General features: G+C 34.2%; 1 protein-coding gene across 1 annotated transcript; it reads right to left on the bottom strand.

Annotated features, from left to right (window-relative positions):
* Nucleotides 1–1,367: 1,367 nt before the first annotated feature.
* LOC139427257 (uncharacterized) lies at nt 1,368–1,979 on the bottom strand. Its single transcript, XM_071188309.2, has one exon. The coding sequence runs from the start codon at nt 1,977–1,979 to the stop codon at nt 1,368–1,370; it is 612 nt and encodes a 203-aa protein (XP_071044410.2).
* Between the last annotated feature and the right edge of the window lie 281 nt (nt 1,980–2,260).

Below are 2,260 nucleotides of genomic sequence, written 5' to 3' on the forward strand. Positions count from 1 at the left end.
TTTAATATTTTTATCGAAAATAAATACAGTGATTTCTATAAAATTTTGAGATTATGCATCAGAATAGCTATCTTTTTTCAGGTCCACCTTTTCTTGATCACTTTTTTTTCCTTTCCTAAGAAACTCGAAGTGAGGGGCAAAAGCATTTAACCCTACAACTCTTCATAAATTTATGATAACTTATGAGAATTTGGTTTTAATTCAAAACTGTCATACAAATTATATTAAAACAGCTTTAAAAAAATAAATAATGTCAGATAAAAATTCAAAGATTCTATAATCTTGGAGAATCAAAAATAATTTATTAATTTATTTAAATTTCCTTTTTAAAGGAGATCTAAAAAAAAAAAAGCCCAGAAAGCAACGTGAAAAATTCTTTTGGTTGCTTAGCAACGAGAAGCACTATCTTTTCCCATCTTGTCATTCATTCAGTTTCTTTATGGTTGTTATAAATTATTTCCCCTTCTATGGCGAGGTAATTTGGCATATTTTTAAACCATCGCCAGATATATAAATCCTTATTGCTACCCAATTTATGACCCAATTTTTTCAAAATTTTGTCTACCCCCCCTAATTCAAGTGTCTAGATTCCAAATATGTAAAAAAAAATGTATGTTTATTCAGAGAAAGTACGTTTTTGTGTCTGGTTTGGTAACTTAATTAATAGTTAGCACTAATTAATTAGCATATTTGAGGTCACCCCCGGGAACCATTAAGATTGACTTTTAGTTCATTAGAACGAAAGTTATTCAGGGTGATATCTTTTTTTTTTTGCTGACTGTACACCAGTTGAAATGGTGTATGGTTGTTCGATACGTCTTCCAGGCGAATTTTTTCGCAACTCTTTTTCTAAACCTGTAACATCTCATTCTGATTTTTTACAGAAACTTCGTGAAAAAATGAGAGATATGCGCCCTGTTCCTCTGAATACTCGTGGTGCCACACGTCCAATCCACGTTTGGGAGGGTACTGTAGAGTTCGCTAGATCAGACCTGCGGATCGGAGTACCGAACCTTCTACGCAAACCAAGATCTAGTTCTAAACGCTTATTGCCGTAAGTTGAAATTTTAGAACCGTTTGCAGCATGCAAATTTAATTCCTGAATTATGTTATTTTTTGTTAAATTTTTAGGAAAACAGCTAACTGCAGCGCCGCTGTCTATGAGAAATCTGAAACCAAATATTTTATCATAAACAAAAAGGCGACTGTGAAACTGGCTAACATCTGCCGTCGCTACATCAGACAAGCCGTTTAGTTTTCCGAAAATTGGCATGGTTGTATGCACTTGTGTGCTTTATTACCAAAACGGTTATGGTACCAACATAATTTACCGGTACGTAGATTGTCAGGAGTACGACTACGTGAATTTAAATGTCTGTATCGACAATTACGTTGTCTAGAGGATCTAGATAATCTCTCAACGTTAGCGCTAAGAATCGAGAATTTTTAACTTCAGATACCGATTGGAAACAAGATATTTCGCATATCTTATCGGCAATTAAAGCTAGTTCATTAATTGGGTCTTTGCAAACAGACAAAATTTGCTGCACATGAACTGGCAAACGTTGTTGCCACAAAGTACGCAATATATCGTTGTTAAGCTTTTGGCAAGAGAGATTTTGCATCTCTAACAGAAGCTGTGACGGTCGCTTATCACCCAACTGCAAATCCTGCAGCAGCAATTCTAACTGAGCCGATTCTGATTGAGAAAAGGTTTCGATTATTTTGGCTTTTAAACTCTCATATGCATTAGATTTGGGAGGGTTACGAATTATATCTCTTATAGAAGATAGAGCCTTTCTGTCCAAAGCGGAAGCTAAACAATGGTATTTAGTTTCATCGGTTGTTATTCCTGCTATCACAAATTGTGATTCCAACTGGTGGAACCAAAGCTCAGACTCTGCTTCCCAAAAAATAGGTGCTTTAAAAGCAACACGAGAAAGCTCTAAATTTTTAGTGTCCTTTTCCTGAACAGACATGATAAATGTCTACAAATACTATGCATAAAATTATTGAAAAGAGAGAGAAAGGTAATCTTAATGTCAATTATGCAAGACACACGTAAGAATTTATCAACTATTAAATTACCAGATTAGCCCTACATTTACTTAAGTTAAAATACTTTACTTAATCAAAAGAGGCTAACAGGAGAATGAAAAACTTCACATAAGTCATCACAATCGGTCAAGAAAGAAAACCAAAATCTCACTTACTTTGGAATTTGAAATATCCTTGAAAGTTGTTTTAACACACTACTTTA

Source organism: Parasteatoda tepidariorum, chromosome 6 (assembly GCF_982258835.1).
Source record: "Parasteatoda tepidariorum strain Cologne lab strain chromosome 6, Ptep-v5.0, whole genome shotgun sequence".
Lineage (NCBI taxonomy): Eukaryota > Metazoa > Arthropoda > Arachnida > Araneae > Theridiidae > Parasteatoda > Parasteatoda tepidariorum.

Bases quoted from the DNA above. Each gene is read 5' to 3' on its own strand.
- LOC139427257 (XM_071188309.2), bottom strand. From the start codon at position 1,979: ATGTCTGTTCAGGAAAAGGACACTAAAAATTTAGAGCTTTCTCGTGTT.